Raw genomic sequence first — 22,373 nt, forward strand, 5'->3', positions numbered from 1 at the left:
GTAGAGTAGAGTAGTATATATTTTTTTTTTGCTTACATAGCAAAAAAAATAAGCTACTACTCTTATACGTTATTTTAGGTACCACTGAAAAATAGACGTTGGTCCATTCTAAGCTCTCCTCGTTAAACACACGAAAATCCATGATTTGACTAAAATATGCGACACGAAAATTTTATATGAGATTAATTAAGAGGGAACGCGGTTACAGTAGAATTTAAACGAAGAAAGTAGAAACTATTGCCATCACGCATCATCCTGCGCCGACACTTATGATTATGACTATAATTATTTTTTTGAAATATCTTCAGGAAGAGTGAGTCTATGCCTCTACGTTTTTATTTTATCTTAAAGGTCTTTCAAATTTGTACCTACCGGGGCAGTCATTTTTGCGATTTTTGAAGGGTCATATTTTTTATTTATTATTAGTAAATTTAGAAAAAATCTAACGTAGAGGCATATGCCTTAACAGATCCCAATATTGTATAAAAAAATCATTTGTCTAGTGCATTGTCCAGGGATAAATTGGGGAATACCGAATACGTTTGTATGGATAAACAGTACTGGCGTTCCCTCTTAATATAACACGTCATTGTATTACATAATAAGATTACGATAATATGGATATGTCGCCTAGTGATATAAACCAAACATGTCCTAATTCCAACAATCGATAGTGGCCTAAATCGTTTTTAAACGGCTCCGTTATCAGGCGTCAGTGTCTGATCAATACTTACTCATGAATGAAGTTGATTGACTTATCAATTGCATGAAAGATCTGATGAATAGGAGGAATCGTCAGTGAATTCTTCATGTTATCTCAGGTGATTGCTAAGTAAAAGTATTCTTATTGTTATCTGTGATAGCTAATTAAGGAATCGTCAGACTATTGTAAATAATATTATGTTAGTTGTGATGGGTAAGTAAGAAGTCTGGCCGAACAAAAAACAATAATCATTAATCACCAATTATTATTTTCAGTTAATATTATTTACCTTGTGTTAGTTCCGTAACTTGTAGGCATATGATAGTATAGATCGTGCTTCCCTATACACGATATTAAGGAATTTCCAAATCCCTGAGAAACTTATTAACTTGATCAAGACAGCTAGGAGTAAGAGTAATACGGTGGTACGGGTAGACAGGTCATATACGAGTTTATTTAACATAGAGACTGGACTAAAACAGGGGGATGCTCTCTCACCAATGTTATTTAACCTAGCGTTAGAATACATCATAAGGAAAGTAACAGACAGAGGCGTCCAGCTTAATGGAAAACATCAAGTAATAGGCTATGCAGATGATCTGGCTCTCATGAGTGAGAAAAAGTCTGACGTCGTGGATATGGTAAGGACCCTTGAGAAGGAAGCCAATAAAGTCGGACTTAAAATCAATCATGGCAAAACTGAATACTTGCACATGCGGAGATACAAAGATAAACGACGACCACCTGAAGATCTTGTAGTAGATAACATCTCATACATAGGAACAGCTAAGTTTAAGTACCTAGGTTGCACTATAACCGACACAAATTCTAGAGTAGATGAGATCGACATCCGAATCCAAAGTGCTCTTCGTTGTAGTGTGGCACTCCATAGAATTTTAGTGTCCAAGGTTCTAAGTAGAGGTACGAAGATACGAATATATAAAACTGTAATTCGACCTTTACTCTTATACGGCAGTGAAACTTGGACTCTAACTCAAAAGGAGGAAACAAAGCTGTTAGTAGCTGAGAGAAAAATACTGCGCAAGATTCTCGGACCGACGAGGGATGAAGATGGCATTTGGGTCGCTGCGCCGCAGTAAGTAAGTAATATTATTTACCACTAAGTTTCCAAAATATTAAAAGAAAACGTCACTTCAGCAACGTTATTACTGTATACAGTTTAATTTTTTTTTATATAAAATAAGGGGGCAAACGACCAAACGGGTCACCTGATGGAAAGCAACTGTCGTTGCCCATGGACACTGCAGCATCAGGAGAGCTGCAGGTGCGTTGCCGACTTTTTAAGAGGGAATAGGGTAATAGGGGAGGGTAGGGATGAGAATAGGGGAAAGTAGGGAAGGGATAGGGGATTGGGCCTCCGGTAAACTCACTCACTCGGCGAAACACAGCGCAAGCGCTGTCTCACGCCGGTTTTCTGTAAGAACGTGGTATTTCTCCGGTCAAGCCGGCCCATTCGTGCCGAAGCATGGCTCTCACACTTATATAAATAATTACTTTTGAACTTCCTCCAATTAGAAACATTTTCTAGGGCTTATAGGCATAGAGTCTTTTACTCTATAATCTATGTTCTACAGAGCTTTATCCTACAGTAAACGTGACCTTTGCCTTTTATCCTACAGCGAGTAGGACCTTTACCTATAGGTATACAGCAAGTAAAGACGCAAGGTCATGACCTACAACTGAGTAAGAAAAGGAATAATATTCTTATTTCTCCGAACGTAGCCCTGACTGCAACCGAGATTAAAATAAAAGTGACTTCATCACTCGATTCATTTAAATGTTTTTGCATTGGTAATTATTCGGAATTATAAATTACGCTTAATATATTTAATGTAACTTTTATTTCAATACTCAGTCTACCTAACTGAAATCTTAAAATCTTGAAATATCGTTTTGGCTTTGCGAACAAACCGCGTAATTTGAGAAAAAGTAGAGGCTAGAAAAGACCTAAAAATAGTAAGATATTTTTAGGTCTTTTCTAGCCTTTATAAATGACAAGTACTTGGTACAAAAATACTAGTCATTAAATAAAAACATTATTAACCTCCTCCTTGGAAGTCGGTTAAATAATCTTCTCAAAAGGACGAAGGCTATTTGCGGTCTCTACAATTGGGCCAAGTTTTATCAAAAACGGTACGGAAGTTTCTAGCTAATGTTTTGTCAAGGAGTTTTCTGAGACTATTTGATGCGAAACAGACAAACATACAGACTGTAACTTATATCACAGGCTGTATTTAGAATGTAGTTTCGCAAGCAGAAGCCACAACATCTGTTGCTGAGTCATCGCATTACAAGTATTGGTGACGATACTCTCTATATTTGTGAGTTACTTACTCTATACACTGCTTACATTGTTTTATGTATTATCTACTAGCAAAGTAACTTGAGACTTTGAATCATAAAAAGTGTTTCATAGTGTAGTGTATTGATGGATAAAGACATGCCCCGCGTACTTGGGCAGGTAGTGGGGAGAGTAGTAGTGGTCGCTCGACTTCGGTCTGACGATCACTTCTTCTATCAGCTACGAGCCTGAGTGGTGGTGTTGAGTGATATAACATTATTCTGTGTTTTACTCTCCCTACAAGAATGTACAAATTGTACACATAGTATAAGTTACCAGTAACTTCTAAGCACAATCGTTTTTTTTTTTTATATATTTTTTTTATATTTTTTTAATTACATCACCTATATAACTTAAATTGTATGGGAGATCGTAGTCCGTATTTTATTGCGGTACAATTTTTGCTTTTTGGTAGAACTAATTCAACTAATAGGTTAAAGATGCAACAAATCATTTCAATAAACCTAGCATATAGCATAAGCCCCATAAGCATCAGTTAAGGACTTAGGTATTATTATCCTATAAATCTAATCATGGTTTAATAATTAGGTACTTACACTATTCTCAATCTCACGGAAACAATAATATCTTCAAAACAATCTCATTTTATAACTATTAAATTTATCTCATTATTTAAATCGTCGGTCGTTGACTTATAACACCGATAATAACAAAAGCTACTTAACAAAATTAAGATGCGAAGAATTCGGTTTATGAATAATCTTTGACATTAAGTCAAAAAGATGGTGCATTGGTAGCTAGAGAGTTGGAATAATGGTAAGCTTCTTTAGTTTAAAGCTGAGGTAGCTATTATGAAACTAAAGCATGAAGATTTTAATCTGCATTTTGTTGACACTTAAATCCAAACGAATTGAAAGGAAGTATGTATTAAAGGAAGTATAAAATATTGTGCTGTTATGATTTGAAAATCGATTGAATGATAAACTAATAAGTGTTAGAAGAACTTCTACCTACTAACCTGCCTCTCCTGAAAGTTCGACCGCTTAATTAGGACTCCAAAATTGTGAGACCATAATAATAGCTGTTATTACCATTAAACTTAAAAATATTTTATTTTTATATAATATTAAAGTTTCGCTGTTTGATTAATGTTATGTGCCATAATTTCTATACCACGGTCTACGGTACACCCTATTTTAGTCGGTGGTTAAAAAGTCACAGGACGTAAACCATTTCGTTATACAGATAAGACTATAAACGCCTACAAAATTACCTAGGATATAGCTAGTGATAATAAGCCACATTGGCCTACGCGAATGTCCAAGGTGACTTATTGTTGTTTCAAGTACGAAATAATCAAGTGTCGGAAATAAATTGAGTGTGGTAATACTAAAAACTGTTTTGTAGACTGCAGCTCTATAAGGCTCTTATAAAACATCTAAATCAGAAATAACGCCGCCATCTTGTAAAATGTAGCTTTAGAAACAGCTGCTGTTTCAAATTCAGAACTGTTTCAAATACTATCTACCTCTGCAAGGCTTAAATGTACAGCCTGGTACAGCTAAATCAGAAATAACGCCGCCATCTTGTAAAATAAAAACAGCTACTTACTCTTTGAAATTTAGAACTGTTTCAAATACTCTCTACATCCCTACAAGCCTCGTATCGTATACGATTAGCTTTTTTGAGTGGCTTTAGCTGTAGCTAAATCAGAAATAAAGCCGCCATCTTATAAAATAACGCTTTAGAAACAGCTGCTGCTTGAAATTTAGAACTGTTTCAAATTACTAAATAGCTAAATCAGAAATAACACCGCCATCTTGTTAAATGGCATATATTTTGTGAGTCTGTTGTAGAGAAGCAGGGACGTAAGCCAAGACTTTTTCGTTATCGCTTCGTTATAGAATCGCCGATCAAAATGTATGGAATTGACATAAGACGAGTCGAACGTCAATGTCATATTGAGGAACGCTTATGTCAATTCCATACATTTTGATCGGCGATTCTATATCTAACGAAGCGATAACGAAAAATTCTTGGCTAATGGCCCAGTGTGTTATACTCACTCCAAATGTCAGCAAGCAATCATCAGCAATGATCCTGAAGCTCAAAGTCCTGCTTTTTGCATGTGTAATATAAACTAAATGACGCCCGCAACTTCGTTGCGACAAAATTCGGTTTACGCGCGGAACCGTACATTTTTCGGAATGTATCCTATGCCCTTTCCCGGAACTCAAAGTATCTACTCACCAAATTACAGCAAATATACAGTTAGCGAGATTAGCTTCTTCGATCGCGGATTCCAGGAAATGCTATTGTATTCTATTGTTGTCGCGATCACCGGTGCTCTTTAATGGGGCTTGAAGAATTAATATACTTAACTGCCTTTATGCTACTAGCTTTATAAATTATAAGGTGTAAGGCTAACTCGGTTTGCGATTATTACAATTTTGCTGCCGTTGGCTAAGTATCATCAAAACATGTCTGACCTTGAGGAATGTAATTTGACTTCGTACAGCTGCTTGAAGCGAGATTCCTAAAATTATAGTCAGAACTCGTTTTGAAGCAAAAACGAGATCTAAGTTTGAGAAAAAGTGTGGGAACAATATTATAACGTTTTAGACAAAGTAGCCATACTATCTACACTTAATATTATACTTACTATGCGAAAGTTGTCTATCTGTCCGTTACTATTTGAGTCCCGGGAAAGGACATAGGATACTTTTTATCCCGGAAACATGTACGGTTCCAAATGACGCTACAGTGTTGCGGGCGTCATATACAACTAATTATATTAGATTTTGTTTATTTCTACGGTTTCATAAGTAGGTATAAATAGGTATAAAGTATAAACTATAAAGTGACTTCTACATAAAATATGCAAACATAAAGATAACATATTCAAATCAACAGCCCACAAACATACTTTGCTCATTAAAAACTGTTTTTAATTTGTCAGTATAATAATTATTAGTCTTGTGTTTTTGTTTGCTTTTTTAATTGGGCCATTAAATTGGATTTTTTTAGGAATTCTTTTGACAAATTTTGTTTCTACATGAAACTCATGAAAGGCTAGACTATTGTACTACTATCTATTATACTAGTCATATTCAGATGGTGCTAGCTTGCTATCACATGTCAGTTTAATAAGCAGACTTACAGACTTTAAAAAGGCGTGGTTGACGAAATCAAGAACAATAATCATAGAAAAAAGATTGAAAGGAATTGCTAACTATACTTAGATAGATTTCTCTAATCACATTTAAACTCATATAATACCAGTCTAGCAGACAGACCATATGGTCGCTGACCTTAATAGACTAGCTAACAGTTCACTCCTACGTCGCTTGAGCGTCAAAAACATGATTGCGCGTGCCGAAGGCTACGTAATCATTTTTTATTGATTTTGTTGCAGTAAGCTTCCTGGTATTTTGGCAATGCAAGCCGGTTTTGCGAGAATTAGAGAGACAATAAGGTGCAGAAAATTAGGCATCTAACTTGTGGTTTCTAAGGTTTTGAACTCTACACGCGTTTTGCGTTCTGTACGTAGGTCATAGGGATGGGATCATGGGACAAAGTTTATCGATTTTTTAAATATCGATACTCATAATTTCTAACGTTTACAAAAAAGTAATTTTAGTTTCTTAATTTTTTTTTTCAATGTACTTAATTTAAATTTTAAGTACAATATTTTCGTTCTTGTATTAACTAAAATGAAAAAACATATAAGGTGGGGTCACACGTGACACGTCATTCAGGTATAAAGGTGTTATCTTATCAGTGGATGCACACAATATGAACGATAACCTTATTAAACAATTGCCGAATTAAGAAGACACTTATCAGCAACAAAACATGTTGTATCAGTTGCATAAATGCTATAATAGATACAGATATTTATGTATTTTTTACTGCCTTTAAATATAAAAAATACGAAAAGCCATTTTTGGCAAACGCCTAAAATACGCCATTACATGCTGCTCATGTTAGTGTCACCTTTTAGAAATGTTTTAATTTGGGAAAAGAAAATAGCCTTTTTTTCTATCTTTACTAATTTAATAATTATTTCCTCAAGATCAAAATAATCGCCCCAAAACCAACCTTCCTTCCTTATAACTTTTTAGGTTTAGGTTACTATTCCTTGTTTCAGCTAAACAAAGTTCAAAATTTATACACCTTAAGAACATTAATTATGGAGGCGTATCTCAGCAAATCCATAAGCTATGTTTTTTTTTTTTTTTGTATCCTTATAAGCCATGCTGTGAACCTGAATACCAGCGGCCACGTTTGGTTATACAACTGCTTTCTGAGACGATGGAATCGCGGTCAGTGCGGGTAGAAGAACAAGATTTCTTTAATGCAGTTGCAATTTGCATTGGTTTAATATCTTCGACATAAAAGATTAAAGATGCCTTAAAATGTTTCTTTGTTGTTATGTTTTTCAATATACCTAGTACCTACTATAGGTACAACTATTACTGCATATTTGTTTTGTATGTTGATACAGTTGTCTTACTTCTTGGAATAACTATGTGTAAGCAAAATATTGACGGTTTCTATCCAATTGTAGCATGAGTAATATCCAATATTAACCTTAACATATGACTAGTTGAATTAGAGGTACTATCAGAGATGTTGATTCCTAGGCAGACCTTAGTAATTTGGTCGCGAGTCAAACTCATCCGACCGATCACAGTTAACAGCTAACGGACGAAATGACGTAGGTCCGTCAACTGCCTAGGAATAAATTTCCTCGATGGTACATTAAGTACTGCTTCTGTCTACTAATCTTTTTAATTTTGTTCTTACTTCTTACCTAATAAGCGTCTTTGAAAATAGTCAAATAAGAAATAAAGTGTACTTTAATTATTTTTTTGGGCTACTTGAATGCTGTAACTAAATTAATTTAAATGTATGTAATGTAATTTATCAATTTTTATTTACACAATATCTAGTTTTTTTTAAACATGCCCAGCAAAATAACTCTCTTTCTTTTCTCTCCTTAAGTAACTATAACTACAACCTACTTTTTAAATATTTTACTTTAATACTTATAAGTATTTACACAGCATGTGTGCATTACCAAAATTAGTATTGCATGTTTGCTTTCTTATCTGAAGAAAGCTTGCGCGAATTCGTGTCTTGTATGGCAGTCGACCTCTCGCTATTCGTGGCGGTGATCTCACCAGCTACGTCCTCGCTCGAACTTGTTTCTTATTTACTTGTATGTAAACCTAATCTTACGTCACTTCAGCGCCTAGATTTTTAAGCGTTTCCTTTTTAAAAGCTAATAAAAGTTTGTTAAAAACGCAATAAACAAAAGAATTGACTGATGACTCTAAAAATACCCGCCTCTACATTTAAAAAATCCTCAAATTCAATTTCTAGTTATAAATAATGAACCATGCTCAAACTTTTCCTGTTTACTGTTTAGTGTAAAAATCAAATTCACACTATGAAACAAAAAGTTTAGTAAGTAGTGCCCTTTGTTTACGCTAAATAATTTATAAAAAAACTTTACAAAATACAACTGACAATCCTAGAGTCAACCCTCATATTCCATGGCAATATTCTAATAAGATTTATGCCTCACTTGATGAACCCAGATGTAGGCGCATTGTGTTCTACCCACAAGCACAGTATACACGTCATCCATGCCTTTATTAGCTGTTATTAAAGTTATGGGTAATTTAGCTGTGAACTAGCTTGTTATAGGTGAGCTATTTTAACGTTATCACGATAGTCTAAAGGCCTGAAAACTAAACAACACCGTATGTTTAAGCCTTATTTTCTTTCTTACGTTGTTTATAATATTATGTATGTGGATCATCGATTGATTCTAATTAAAGGTAATTCTGAATTCTTGATAAACCGGTTAAAAATTAGTTTATCAAAAAGTGTGTTTTAAACAAAGTACAATAAGATACAATGGCACTTTAGTTTCTTCACCTAACACACGCCCCTGACATTAAGAACAATCAGCACCAATTACGACCAACAGAGATTAATAAAGTTTTTCAAAATGGCGAATCGCAACTATAATAAAGGTATTTGTAATTATACACAATGATATGTTTTTAAGGCTAAGTCATTAAAAGATTTTGGTATATTTTGCAAGTTTTAATTTTACAAATCTAATGAATATAGAGATAATATAATATCATATTGTGGGTATTTAAGATTCGCTCTACTTTAAAACTCGCAAAGTCGCGAATTTCTTTTTCTACAGAACAGACTGTATGTTCCATACAAAACTATAACAATTTACATACAATACACGTACACAATGTAAACATGTCACGAAAATGTTGTCACGTAACAAATTATCGATAAAGTAAAAATAAACAGCACAACACTAGTTGCTAAGTCTTTTAAAAAGTTTGTTATTTTAGTCCATCCATTTTTTTTTTTAATAGGTACATATGTTAATATTAGGGCTATGACAATGGTGTATCTTATATCTTTAAACGAGCAATTCTTGTATATATATAATATATAATTGGAATCTTGGAATTGGCTCCAACGATTTTCATGAAATTTAGTATATAGGGGGTTTCGGGGGCGATAAATCGATCTAGCCAGGAATCATTTTTAGAAAATGTAATTTTATTCGTGTTTTATCAAATACCGAGCAAAGCTCGGTTAAATAGCTAGTTGTATTTACCGAGCATATTTTATTGAATCGACATTTTTCATTTCAGAAAAAATATACAATATGATGCGCTGAAATTCGTTTATCGCGCGGGAACCGTACATTTTTCCAAGATAAAAAGTATTCTATGTCCTTTCCCGGGACTCAAAGTCGAAATCTCAGCAAAATCGGTTCAGCGGTTTGGGCGTCAAGAGGTAACACACAGGCTGACACACTTTCGCATTTATAATATTAGGATCTACGAATAGTAAAAACTAAATCGTAACGGAATCGTAACTCCCATACTATTGCCGTTTTAAATTTGGTTCCTTTTGATCTGTCATGTAACGTCAGCCTAGTACCGCTCAAGGTCACCTAATTATCTCAAATGTATTGAAATGTGTACCTAAGGTACACTTTTTTGACAAGTATTGTGGAGCATGTTTTTTGACGGAGTTACTTTTCCTTAGTTTTTATTATTCGTAGATTAGGATGCATACATTTTGTTTGTAGACACTAGACATCGAAACACTTATAATACTAACTGAACCTCATTTTACAAGTCCGTTAATAACATTTCAGTCAGGTGCCACGTGCCAGAGACAATCACGCCTTGTTGCTTAAATTAAGTCTGTCCGTCCTAGCAATTAGCTTTGTTCATGTGTTAATAGCGGATGAACACTTGCATCCATTAAGCTGTTAGCGCGACCAATGGAGCAAGACTGTCGCGAACAATTTCTCTTCTCACTCATAATTTAATTCGCCACGGTTATAAATAGCGGAGATACATTGTTCATGTAATACAAATATTATTATATAGAATGTAACAAAAACAAGTGATAATACTTTAGTTAGGGTGTGTACGTGTTCCTTGTAAAGAGCTCACTGTGAAAGTGCTGAAAGACCAAAATTTTTTATCACTTTTGTATGGGGAAACTCGTGACGCTCGGGTCCTTGCCCATACAAATGTGAAAAAAAAATCATCTTTCAGAGCTGCTACTTTCACAGTGAACACTCTACAAGGAACACGTACACACCCTAAAGTATTATCACTTATTTTTGTTACACACTGTATAATATTCTGGATATTCTGAACAGAAATTTCGCTAAGTTAGCGACTCGTCCCAATTAGGGTCCATGTTCAGTCGTCCTACAAAAATTCGGCCCATCGAATTTTGTGCACTAATTTCGGGGGACGACAAGTAATTTTATTATTTTAATTAACATTAAAATTTTGAGAAACCTATTTTTATCATCCACATTTTAATATAAAGCAATAACTTTAAATAACACAACCGTATGAATGTTATTCTTAATTCATCAAGCCCCATACGGTCACCGGTGACCGAGACACAATAGAAATTCTATTATGTCTCGTTTTTCCACGATCGACGGCAAGGAAAGAAACAAAGTGTGAGTTTACGAGTGTACGTTTGGCTATGATCATAGAATATGACAAATGACAATGATAGAGTTCGTTGTAATGGACTCTGAATGACTCGTCAAGAATGTCGGGCTGGTAATTTGTATGTATCCCGTATTGTGGGCGGGAAAATACTGAACTCTTCATAGAGTTACGTCAGTCATCGATATGGTTAAGTCTGAATGGACTATAGCAGGTAAAATGACTGGATTTATTACCAATTGCAATATTAGAAAAATATAAATAAAGTTTTAGATTATGCATTTTTGAGATTAATTCTCTTTTGAAAGCTCTCGTATTCGGACCGTCACATAAATTTACACACGTCACATAAACCGTCACACGTAAATTTTTCCTCACCTCCATACTATAATAACTAGCTGAAAGCCGAGCTTTGTCGCGTCGTTTTTCTGCATGTTAATTAATCTTTAAGGCAGTTTTTTTCTATATTGTAATAATAACCAAAACTCGACTGACCGAGGATTACACATATAAATAAAAATTACTATGTTAAAGAACAAATCAAAAGGCGTGATAGTTTTTCCGTAAAGTGTACCACAAAAATGCTCAGGTAGCTGGGTATACATTATACATACTAGGACTCGCTTCGCTCGCCCTGATAACACGTTTAAATTAAAATGCATTTATCATAGCTATTTAAATACAGACATAACTAGGTGTAATCACGCGTCGTGTTCATATCACAAACGTGCCCGCCTGTTTTGTATGAACGGTAATTGCTCAAGACCATATCCATCTAACTTATACAATCTTGTACAGGACGTGTGCTGAATGCCTAGATGGGACGAGTTCACGTATGTTGTGTATGATAAATCATTAATTTTTAAATTCGAATATTTCGAATACATGTTATTTGAAAATTCGATAATGATATTAAATTAATATAACGTAGAGAAATATAGAAATAAATTAAAATTCATCCCGTTTTATTTGGTAATTGTAGCGACTAAACTGTTTTACTTGGTAGGGGAAGCCAGCCCAAAGTGGCCATAGGAGGCAAAGTGGCCACCCTTAATATTTCGGTTATTTGTGAAGGCAGTGTGACGTTGCCGCTCTTACGCATTGTGAACATCCCGGCCCGCCCCGCGCAGTGACGCGGGAGCGGTTGGGGAAGGCGCGCGCTTGTTGTGACTAAAACATTAGAATTGCACGTTTTATTAAAAAAATGCAAGGTAAATTCTTCCTGTTTTCATTTTTTTTTTGTATGTTTGATTGCTTCTGTTGTCCCGGTGTCGTTTCTTATCTATTAAGCTTTATGTATATTGTTTTTATTCTTGAGTATGATAAAAAATGTTAGAGAAAATTATGTTTAAAACAGAACTGTTCCCAAAGGGCAAAGTGGACCGGGCAAAGCGGCCACCTGGCCGCTTTGCCCGGTCCACCATTATATATAGTTTTCTATGATAATTTTTATATTTAAATTTTTTTATAATATCTATGGACGTTTCACACCACGTCAGTCTGGCCCCATGCTATGTACTTTAAGGACTTGTGTTTCAGGTACCAGACAACGGAAATAAATTTAATAATTATATGATATATTTTTAAGATTTTATTATAACATACACATATTTAATACAACACATCCATGACCCGGGAACATTGAAAACTTTTTGTTCCATCGATGGGATTCGAACTTGCGACCCCCAGCTTGAGCGCTGGCAACACGCTCAACTACTGAGCCACAAAGATCATCAAATTTAATATTAACTTAAAAATATTTTTTTAGATGGTGAACAAATATAAAACAAAAGGTAATGGTAAATTATAGTTTAAAGAATATTTTATGATAATTTGGAGACTGATATTGATACCACTAATTGTTAATTTGTTTTTAATAAATACCTTTTTTACTACCTACCTTTTTTGTATTCATTTTACCAAAAAATTACATTTAAATATAAGAAAAAAAATCCATTTCTTGTGAACATTTGGGCTGGCCACTTTGCCCTTACCCCTATGGCCGCTTTAGGCAAAGCGGTTTTTTGACAGATTGTCGTAATATGTAAATCATGAGCTAATTTTAAGATTAGGGTCAATATGAATTATACATAACAGAAATATAATAAATACACTATCTGGTAGTACATTTTTTATTTTTAAATATATAATATTTCGTCTTTTTTTTAAATTGGCAGTTAAGGTGGCCACTTTGGGCTGGCTTCCCCTACATCTACATAATTGAATGACATTGAGCATATTATTTCAATATATTTTGATTGAAATCAGAGCAACAGCTCAAAAAATAAAAGCTAATTTAATGTATGCAAATATATTTTAAAGAGATAGCACCATAAGTTTTGCCCACATATACCTGTCTTCAAAACAGCTATTTGCAAACCGGTCTACGTAATGTACTGCTAAAATATGGTATAATGACCTAGCTTGTGAATAATGATTCTATTACATTAGAAACAGATGACTTTCTGAACACTTTTATCAGCTTCATTCGTCTATATTCAGAAACACATCTCTACATTTTCAGAAACAATTTCATTCTCTATTAACGATGATCTCACTTTATTGAAAAAGAGATTAAGTAATTTCTATGATGACGAGCCAAAACACTAGACAGACTTCATGTGAAAGCTGTATGCCCCACCTATGCATACAAATCGGATGTGGTACAAAGACCTCTTTGCATCATACTGTCGCAATACCGTGACAATGGCCGCGATTTCGGTCGTACCCGCGTAATAAGGTAATTTTTTTTTTTTAATTAGCCTATGCTGTCCCACTGCTGGGCAAAGGCCTCCCCCAGGGTCTTATGACTTTAAAAAAAAATCTTTCGAAGGACCATAAATCGAAAAACGGTATATTTTTAGAATTGAAAAAACTGAGCCTGAGCTACAATATTCTAATTAATTTAAAAATGAGCCAAAGAATGTACTTAACTTAGCTACAACATTACTTTAATATGTTTAAATAATAATCAACGAAGCCACTCAAGAGTGTTCCTGAAAAAGTTTCTGATTTTTTCTGAGAAGTTTTTTTGTTTAAGGAAATTTTAATTATTATCGGATAATTGATACTGTTGTTTAAATTTTAAAGGAATCTACAGTAAGTATACAGTTTTACCATAATATATTACGGTATATTGTATCTTAGGCATCTTAGGTATTAGAAAACGATATGTGTTGTAACGTGATTGTGGTCAGGGTTTATCTATGTGTCGCGTCACCAGTTACCACAGACTATAATACAGAATACATAATGCGCTATAGGCTTTAACTATAATACCATTTATAATACACTGTTTGTAACCATACAAGTATTGTTTACATTCAATAAGGAAATCCAGTTTAAATTCATTTCTTCGCTCTAATCGTATGAACATGGGTTGGGAGTTGGAACCCAATTTTGAACAGGGTAGTTGTAATTTCGCCACCTTGATATTCGCCCATTATCAATTTCGACAATGCTGTACAGTGATGTGGTAGTAATGAAAATACATAATATTATAAATTAAATTAATCGAAATTAAAAATGGTAAGTATTTTAATAATTATTGAAATTAAACTTCTTTTTAATAAAGGACTAACTTCTAAATTCTAATATAGATAAAATCATAATATTATTCTCAGTTCTCTCAACTAGTAATAATATAAAGTCATTTATTCGTGCGGAAATCACTGCATTGCTCATGTATTGCAGCATATTTATTTATAGAGTACTACTAACAAGAAACTAAGCTTTGTAAACAATCATAGATTTTCTTCAAAACGACTATTTATAAGTATAAAAGTCACGACTCTACATTTGTCTGGATCGTAATCAGTATCAAAATAAAATATGACAAACCAAAGCGTTTATACACAGCTAAATTAAGGATTTAATCATACTCGTACTCGGAGTAATGATATAGCATAATATATTTAAAAATATATGCTAAGTATATTATCATTACTCCGCAGCTGATATACAAATTATATATAAAATATAAAGGATTACCATAATTCAACATTTGTACTTTTTTATCAATGGTTATTTGATATTTTTAAATATTATCATCGATACAGAGCAAAAATAATTTTGTTTCTAAGAACTTTTCTATCTCCGATTTCACAGTGGTAAAACCTGTTTTGTACTCGATTCGCATAATGATTTAAAACAGCTAGAATTTAGCCCACGTTATATTTTATCCGTACGCCATAATACAAAACTAAATTCTTCCTTCTTTTACACGTCGACACGTCTTCTTTCTTAATCAATGTATCATTCAAGTACTTATGCGAGAAATCAATTTAGTTTAGAATCTAGATTGATTTCTCGCATAAATACTATCTTTCGTTCGTCTAGAGACGAACGAAAATTCTTAACAATATTATTTATTCATAAATATAGAGACTAGAAAATCGTTAATCGCAATTATATTTTCTTCATTCATAAATGAAGTGTCATGTAACAACTTACTGTATTTGTAGAGAACAATTATTGTTCAATAATTTATATTATTATGATTTCATTATGCAGGTAAACGAATAATATGAACACAAACATTCAAACAAAAATACTGCTATCAAATTACTCAAGATTAAAATTACACAGCGTAAAAATATTACGTACCTACGTATGTGAATTGTATATATTATTTTACCCTACTTTATAAATATGAAGTAATGAGCTTGTTCGTAAAAGTATAACATGACGCAATATTCTTATTTAACGGTTTATATATTCAAGGTCAATGTGAGCCACAGGTTTCGTTCAAGAAATTACAAATCACTTTAAATTATATTTAAAGCATTCGAAACCTCAGACCAATGGTCTGAGTTCGCAACATGGTCAATTCTTTTTTTTTAATTTCAATTGTTTGGACTTTAGTGAATTCTTTTTCATTTGGTGTAATGAAAAATATTTAATTACTTACCATATTCAACTCTATTATGTAGTAAATGTCATATGAAATAATATGTCATATGAGATTTACTACAAAGCCTGATATATTATCCGGCCTTTATATTGACTGACTGAATACTATATTAAAAAAATTTATTCCGTGGGACGAGTTTCAGGTGACGAAAGGGTTTAAACAAATTCCGTGGGACGATTTTCAGGTGACGAAAGGGTTTACACAAATTCCATGGGACGAGTTTCAGGTGACGAAAGGGTTTAAACAAATTCCGTGGGACGAGTTTCAGGTGACAAAAGGGTTTAAATATTATTGTAAAATAGAGTACATACACTAAATAGCTTTTTGGCATTTATATTTTAAAGAATTTTTTAATTTGTTTTATTGAAAACAATTACAAAATGTATATTTTCCATGTAAAATATTTACAGTCACACAAAACTCATGAGTGTGTTATTTGTATGAGGGAACAGTTCAAATTGGGCTAGAGTTAATTGGCGTAGTAATTTAACATATTAACTTTACAATTACCGCATCAAATACTACGGTACAAAATATCTCACTTATAAGTAACATTATGTTTAAAATGTAACCAAAGTGACACAATTTATGTCTCGATTTCTGAAAAAGTATAGTCCTAACTTCGTAAGTTTTGTAACATCTTTATTAAGACCAACTGTGTGGTGTATCATAACTCATAATGAAAATAAAAACATTGAATTTATACACATTTATACAGCTATGTGACGGAAGCGGAACGGTCAAGATGCACAATATTTTGACTAAGGTGTAGAGTTTTAGTTTTGGTGGCGTTACGCGTGTAATGTGATTAATATAAATATCCAATTATTTCTCACTGCACTAGCCTTTCAAGTAAATTTCTAATACATGAATGTTAGTTTGCAAAACTAATTCACGATGACGCCATGAGTTCATGATTCAAGCGGTCATCTCGGAAATCTGAAGGTCAAACAATTCGTGCAAATGTTTTGTATCTCTATTATCTACGTCCAGTATCATACTATGATGTAAAGGACAGAAAACGTCTTATCTTATAGAAATTTTAGATAAAACAGAACTATCCGTAGATAGTGTTAGGTTAGTATGTGACATATAAATATTTAGGTCACGCACTAATAGCTGCCATACGTGTGATAAGAGAATTTATAAACTCTACTGTTCGGTTATCATTCGTTTTTTTTCTTCAAAGTATATTTTAGACGATCCTGGCATAACTTTCAAGTTTCAGTCACATTAAATAAATAAAAATTTAAAATGTAGAGTTTGTTTTTTTTTTCGAAAGTCAGATTTGAATTTTCAATTCCTTTTTCGAAAGTCAGACAGACATTTTTTTTTAAATGTCTGTCTGACTTTCGAAAAAGGATACAGTATTTCTCTTGTTTTCAAGAGAAATACTGTATTTTGAAACAGGACAGACTCAACAGTATGTTTAAGTAGGTAGGAGGTTGTCCCAGTTGAAAATTACGTAATCAACCGGCTTCGACTTGACGACTGGTAAGCTAAAATAGGTTTTACATACAAATTCACTACCTACTCAGCACTCCTACAAGTGCAATAATACTTTGAGATCGCGGATAATATCATAAAAGACATACTTAAATAAGTCAGAAATGTAATCTTGTAGGTGACTTTTGCTATGTTATTAGGACTTATGAGAAAAACAACATAGTGTTTTTTTAACAGTAAATAATCTTTATCTTTATAAGTTAAGTTTTATGTTATCGATACGATAATAGTAATCTTTTTATTTATGAAATAGTTGAAAATCTAAATATACTTTCTTAGGACCTGTTACCAGTGGTGGATAGCCTATCCGGCACTATAAGTGCCGGATAGGCTATCCACCACTTAACTTGATAGATAGAGTACGGAGAAACTGGCCCTTAATATTAAAATCTATTGGTTTCTTCGTTACGTGTTTTAATTACATACTTTATATTTCAAAACCTCAATATTCCTATCCCAAGACACTCCTACACTGAAAAATAAAAAATAAAAACAAAAATTACTCACCCACAGGTACAAATTTCGCAGATGCACTGTTCTTTGTGAACAATCTTCTCTGGTTTCTTGGGGCCTGCTTGTCGCGGCCTGGTCTCGTCTATGTAGACAGTCTCTTCTATTACCGTTCTGTCGTCTCGCACAGTCTTTCTATCGTCAATGATAGACTCGTCGTAGACAGTGCGGACCACAGTATCTTCCCTCGTGTCGGTGACAGATCGATCCACCACGTCGTATTCGGTAATTTCGTTCGTTGTGCGGACATCCTTCTAAAAATTTAAGATATCATTAGTTTTCCCTAATTTTCTATATGCAACCTTATAAGATCATTATGTGTCTTTCAAAAAATTATATATAAGATAAAAAATAAGATGCATTTTTTAATTTATGTTAATAATTAAACTTACCAAGTTTCTGACGTCTAGCGAGCTGTTGTCGACGAAAACATCGGTCTTAACCTTTTCGTCTTCCTTCGCATCTTCATAAGTTGTAACTTTCCGTGTTATACCATTTTCTGTTATGTATTTTGTTACTTCAATTTGACTTCTAGTTTTCTCCACCTCAAACGATTTCTTAATGGCATCTCCAGTCGTTCTGTTAATAACTGTAGTTTGTTCTGTATCAATACCTTCGTAAAGATCCTTAACATCCTCGTTTATCTTAGTACCGAATGTCACTTTATCGATCCGTTTGAATGGGTACTTTTTAACCGTCTCAATAATCTCTTTTAGAACTCTGTCATCGATATTTCTTTTGATCACAATATTATTGTTGCTAACTTTAATGTCTTTATTGGTTTGTGATGTTTCGATAATTTTACGTAGATCGCTGATAGACGTAAAATCTTTAATGTCTCGTGAAGACAGAATAATGTTATCTTCTGTATCTTGTCTTTTCAAATGATGTCTAAGCTGTTGATGTTCTGGCGTCTCAAATGGTGATCTTTCTTTAGGACGCCGAGGCCTGTCTTCGTCTTTCTCGTAAACAAATTTTCCATTCCAGGTACCCGTGCTTCTCTCGTATGTAGTACGAGTATCTTTTGTTTCAGTCTTAGACGTAGATTCTTTTGTTAAATTGTTCTTTTCATTTGTTATAAAATCAGTCGTCTTCGTTACGTCTTTGACATCTTTGACAGTTGATGTAGTATCTTTGATGTCTTTTTGAGTTGTTTTATATGTATCCGTAGATGTGTGACGATCTGAAGAAACATTTGTATTCGAAGTCCTAGATATATTCTTACTATCAGTCTCTTCTAAAATAGTGGAATGTTCGGTGATTGCAGGTTTCTTGGTAAAGTCACCTGCATAAGTATTACTCGTTGATGCAATTTCTTTACCGTTCTTATACAAAGCAGATTCCTCCGTGATTTGTGTAGCACTTTTAGGAATGCCATTTTTACCGGTGTCATAGTAAGATTCTTTGTCTAATACATGTCTTGAGTATTCATGTTCGGGCTTTATTCCTGTGCCGCTAATAAAATGACTTTTTTCATGAGTAGCTAGCTCCTTGCTATCACCCCATTCTCTGTGAGAACTATCTACCACACGCTGTACTCCGTCGACAACTTCAAACGCGTAAGACGATGTAGATGCTTGCTGAGCGCTACTTGTGTTACTTTTCATTATTTTCGTTGAGTAGTTCAAATTGTCAACTTCGTTTATATGCAAAATGTCTCCTACTTTTTTAAGTTCATTTTGTATAGTGGCATCATAACCATAGAAATTTGATGAATCAGTTTGATTCATGTTTCTTCTAATATTAGATCTTTGATTAGTTGTTTTACTGTCTTTTATTATTGTGTTTGTTTTCGAAGTGTCTTTATTAGTATAACGAGCATCTGTCTCTGAAACGTTAGACTGGTATTGATCTTTAGATGTAGAATAATCTTGAATAGAAGAATGCTGTTGTTGTGTTAAATTGTCCTTGTGAGAGATGATGCTGTCATGAACTGTTATTTGTTTTCCGTCTTTTATCACTCGCGAATCTTCTATGACTGTCATTTCATTTGTGGGCTTACTTCCATCTTTTCCTGTATCGTACTTGGATTTCATGTCGTAATTTTGTGCACTGTATACGGTTTCAGGCTTTATGTCAGTGCCACTAATGCTGGCATATGCTTCTTTAGATGCTGATTCTTGTGCATCACCCCATTCTCTTTTTGAACTGTCTATTATGCGCTCTTTCCCGTCTATGATTTCAACTACATATGAAGAAGATGAAGATTTCATGACTTTACTGCTTTTAGCATCACTGGTGCTCGTCGTAGACGAATACTGTTTAACGTTTTTGTTTTTGTCAAGACTTCCTTCGCCTCCATAAAAGTTAGACGTATCGGATCTAACCGTTTTGTCTCTCTGTGTTGTACCAGGAACTATTTTGTGGCGTTCATTCTCGCGAATATTTTTAGAATCTACAGAAGTCTTTGTATTTTTCACATTATCTTGTGATGTACGCGACGTACTGGAATGTGTGTCCATTAAATTTTGACGTTCAGACTGAATGAAAGACTGAGTTTCACCGTGAGATTTTGACGTGTTGCTGTTGGAGCTCATCAAATTTTGAGAGGAACTATCAATGAAAGCCGTGTTGAGCGTCTTGTTGTCCACAGAGGAATCCATCGTTCTATCGAAAGTCTGACCGTGTGATGTGTCAGATTGCTGCACAGACGTGGACGAGGAGTGGAATGTTTGGCTCGTGGAGCTCTGCTGGTGGGAGGAGGACTCCTGAGCTACCGAGGAGGACACATATTCACCTGTCGTAGACTGAGCCATATCGCTCACGTTGTGCTCGAGTGACCTCGACTGCGACAGGTCGGGGATCGACGGAGCCTCCGTGATGATGTAATGCGGGTGGCTGTTGTAGAGCTCCGAGACGGTGGAACCACTCAAGGAAGCGTGATCGGATATATCCGTGATCATCAGCGGGTCCTCCTCCTCGACCTTAACCTCTATGTATCGGACTTTCTTACCGGACGAGCTGACCTTCTGGACGGTGTTGCTCTTCTGCACGGACGTCGTCGCGGTAGATTTTTGTACACTGCTCGAGGCCTTCGAGCTCACCTCCTTAGTCTTTTTATTTTTTATAGTCATTTCGTAAACACTTATATAACTTTATAAATAAATTAAAACGTCTTATTATCTACGAGATTCTTAAATGCGAAATAATCTACGTCTAAATATCACATAATATATAATGTCAAACTGCCAAGCGAGAAACAATTCGCGAGAGTCGTTCGTGTCGGTGTGCGCGCGCGCCGCTCGCAACTGACCCGCGGATTCTGTCGACTGTCGTGCGCCGGCGCCCCCCGACGCACCTTGCCGCCCCGCTGTCAACTCGCCCACAGGCCTTCGCGACACGTAAGCGCTCGCATCTCGCGGTTGGACTCGGACCAAAAAAGGCACAACGAATCATAATAAATATGGGCAACGTAATTTTCTTACAACTCGCCAATGTCGAGTGAGCTCACATAAGATTTTTAACTGAAACCTTCCAATAATTGCACTGAGGACAAATCCTACGCACAATTGACTAATTCATATTAAAAAGAACAAATTCATTTTTATCAATTTGCACAATTGTCACATTTTACACTATTTCGCAAAACTGTACATGTGTAATCGTTTACTTGGCTGCAGAACTTGTTAAGGAATAAAGCCTTATAGTGGTAAACCTAGCCTAACCCCATTCTATTTTATGCCATACCACAATGCACTAATCTACTTTTAATGGTAGACCTGTAGCGTAAAGCATAGTTTGGCCTTGTCTCTAATAACTTTCAAGGCCTTGACAAAAAAATTACTGTCACCTTTTGTTTGTATTTTCCACAGAAATAGATGTATTTTCTTTAGGTAATAGGTAAGATCATTTACAATTTCTGATTTATGAGCTTTCTTTAAGTGTAATTTCTTTGAGTGTGAATTTTTAGAAAAAAAAGTAGTGCAAAGAAAACAAATTATACAGCATACGTAGATTATTTTCGGAAGTAGAACTCTACCTTTTTTTTTTGTTTTTCGCCGAGAAAATGCGGGCCGAGAAAAAGCATCTTGCGGGGGATGGGGGTCCTGCCCGCAAGTATGTGGGTCTCTGCTGCGCCCGAAAGATGGTAGTGGACGTAGCCCCTACCCACTAAAAACTCAGCGGCACTCCACTATTTGCCCAAGGCGGGCCGCGGGATCACGTGAGCTTACACCACGGCTACGCCGGCGAGTGCCTGCTGCTGCAGGCTCTTCTCTGTCTGGCCCAAGGGCTTTCCACGGCTGAACAGAGGCCTCATTAGGCTTGCATAAGCCATTGCTTTTAATGTCGCGATACACAGGAGTACATTGTGTATCACAACCAACTCGGGGGCTCGGTGCGATGGATGACGGCGTCCCCACACCGCCACCCCGAAAAGTAGAA

At 34.8% G+C, this 22,373-nt stretch overlaps 1 protein-coding gene across 9 annotated transcripts in view; it reads right to left on the reverse strand.

Annotated features, from left to right (window-relative positions):
* The window catches only part of LOC121737329 (titin), a 35,829-nt gene extending 14,569 nt beyond the window's left edge, over positions 1-21,260 (reverse strand). For all 9 annotated transcript variants that reach the window (XM_042128975.1, XM_042128972.1, XM_042128971.1 and 6 more), the window contains exons 1-2: positions 18,383-21,260; positions 17,988-18,244 (exon numbers count right to left, since the gene is read on the reverse strand). In XM_042128975.1, the coding sequence (XP_041984909.1) occupies positions 17,988-18,244; positions 18,383-21,064 (2,939 nt within the window). In that variant the 5' untranslated portion in view covers positions 21,065-21,260. The remainder of the gene's footprint in view (positions 1-17,987; positions 18,245-18,382) is intronic.
* Positions 21,261-22,373: the final 1,113 nt, after the last annotated feature.

The sequence above is a fragment of the Aricia agestis genome, chromosome 20 (assembly GCF_905147365.1).
Source record: "Aricia agestis chromosome 20, ilAriAges1.1, whole genome shotgun sequence".
In the NCBI taxonomy this organism is placed as follows: Eukaryota; Metazoa; Arthropoda; class Insecta; order Lepidoptera; family Lycaenidae; genus Aricia; species Aricia agestis.